At 67.4% G+C, this 239-nt stretch overlaps 1 protein-coding gene across 3 annotated transcripts in view; it reads right to left on the reverse strand.

Annotated features, from left to right (window-relative positions):
• TEF (TEF, PAR bZIP transcription factor) overlaps positions 1-233 on the reverse strand; it is a 25,111-nt gene extending 24,878 nt beyond the window's left edge. For all 3 annotated transcript variants that reach the window (XM_019515110.1, XM_019515109.1, XM_019515111.1), the window contains exon 1: positions 108-233. In XM_019515110.1, the coding sequence (XP_019370655.1) occupies positions 108-210 (103 nt within the window). In that variant the 5' untranslated portion in view covers positions 211-233. The remainder of the gene's footprint in view (positions 1-107) is intronic.
• Between the last annotated feature and the right edge of the window lie 6 nt (positions 234-239).

The raw sequence follows: 239 nt of genomic DNA on the forward strand, positions 1-239 counted from the left end.
GACACTGGCTCTTCTCTCTCCTGCCCGCTCCTCGATCCGGCCGGAGCAGACGCCCGCCTGTCTCTGCAATCCCAGCGAGGTGCATGCGCGTTCACCCCCTGTCCTACCTGCCAGGTTGCCGGTGCCGGGCAAGGAGTACTCCAGCAGGGACTTCAGGACTTCGGGGAAGTCCATGGCCGCAGGGGCGCCACGGCTGCTGCAGCCCGACATTGCCGGGCGCGAGGGGCTGTGATGGCTTT

Source organism: Gavialis gangeticus, unplaced genomic scaffold (genome assembly GCF_001723915.1).
Source record: "Gavialis gangeticus isolate Ggan-Ray unplaced genomic scaffold, GavGan_comp1, whole genome shotgun sequence".
NCBI lineage: Eukaryota > Metazoa > Chordata > Crocodylia > Gavialidae > Gavialis > Gavialis gangeticus.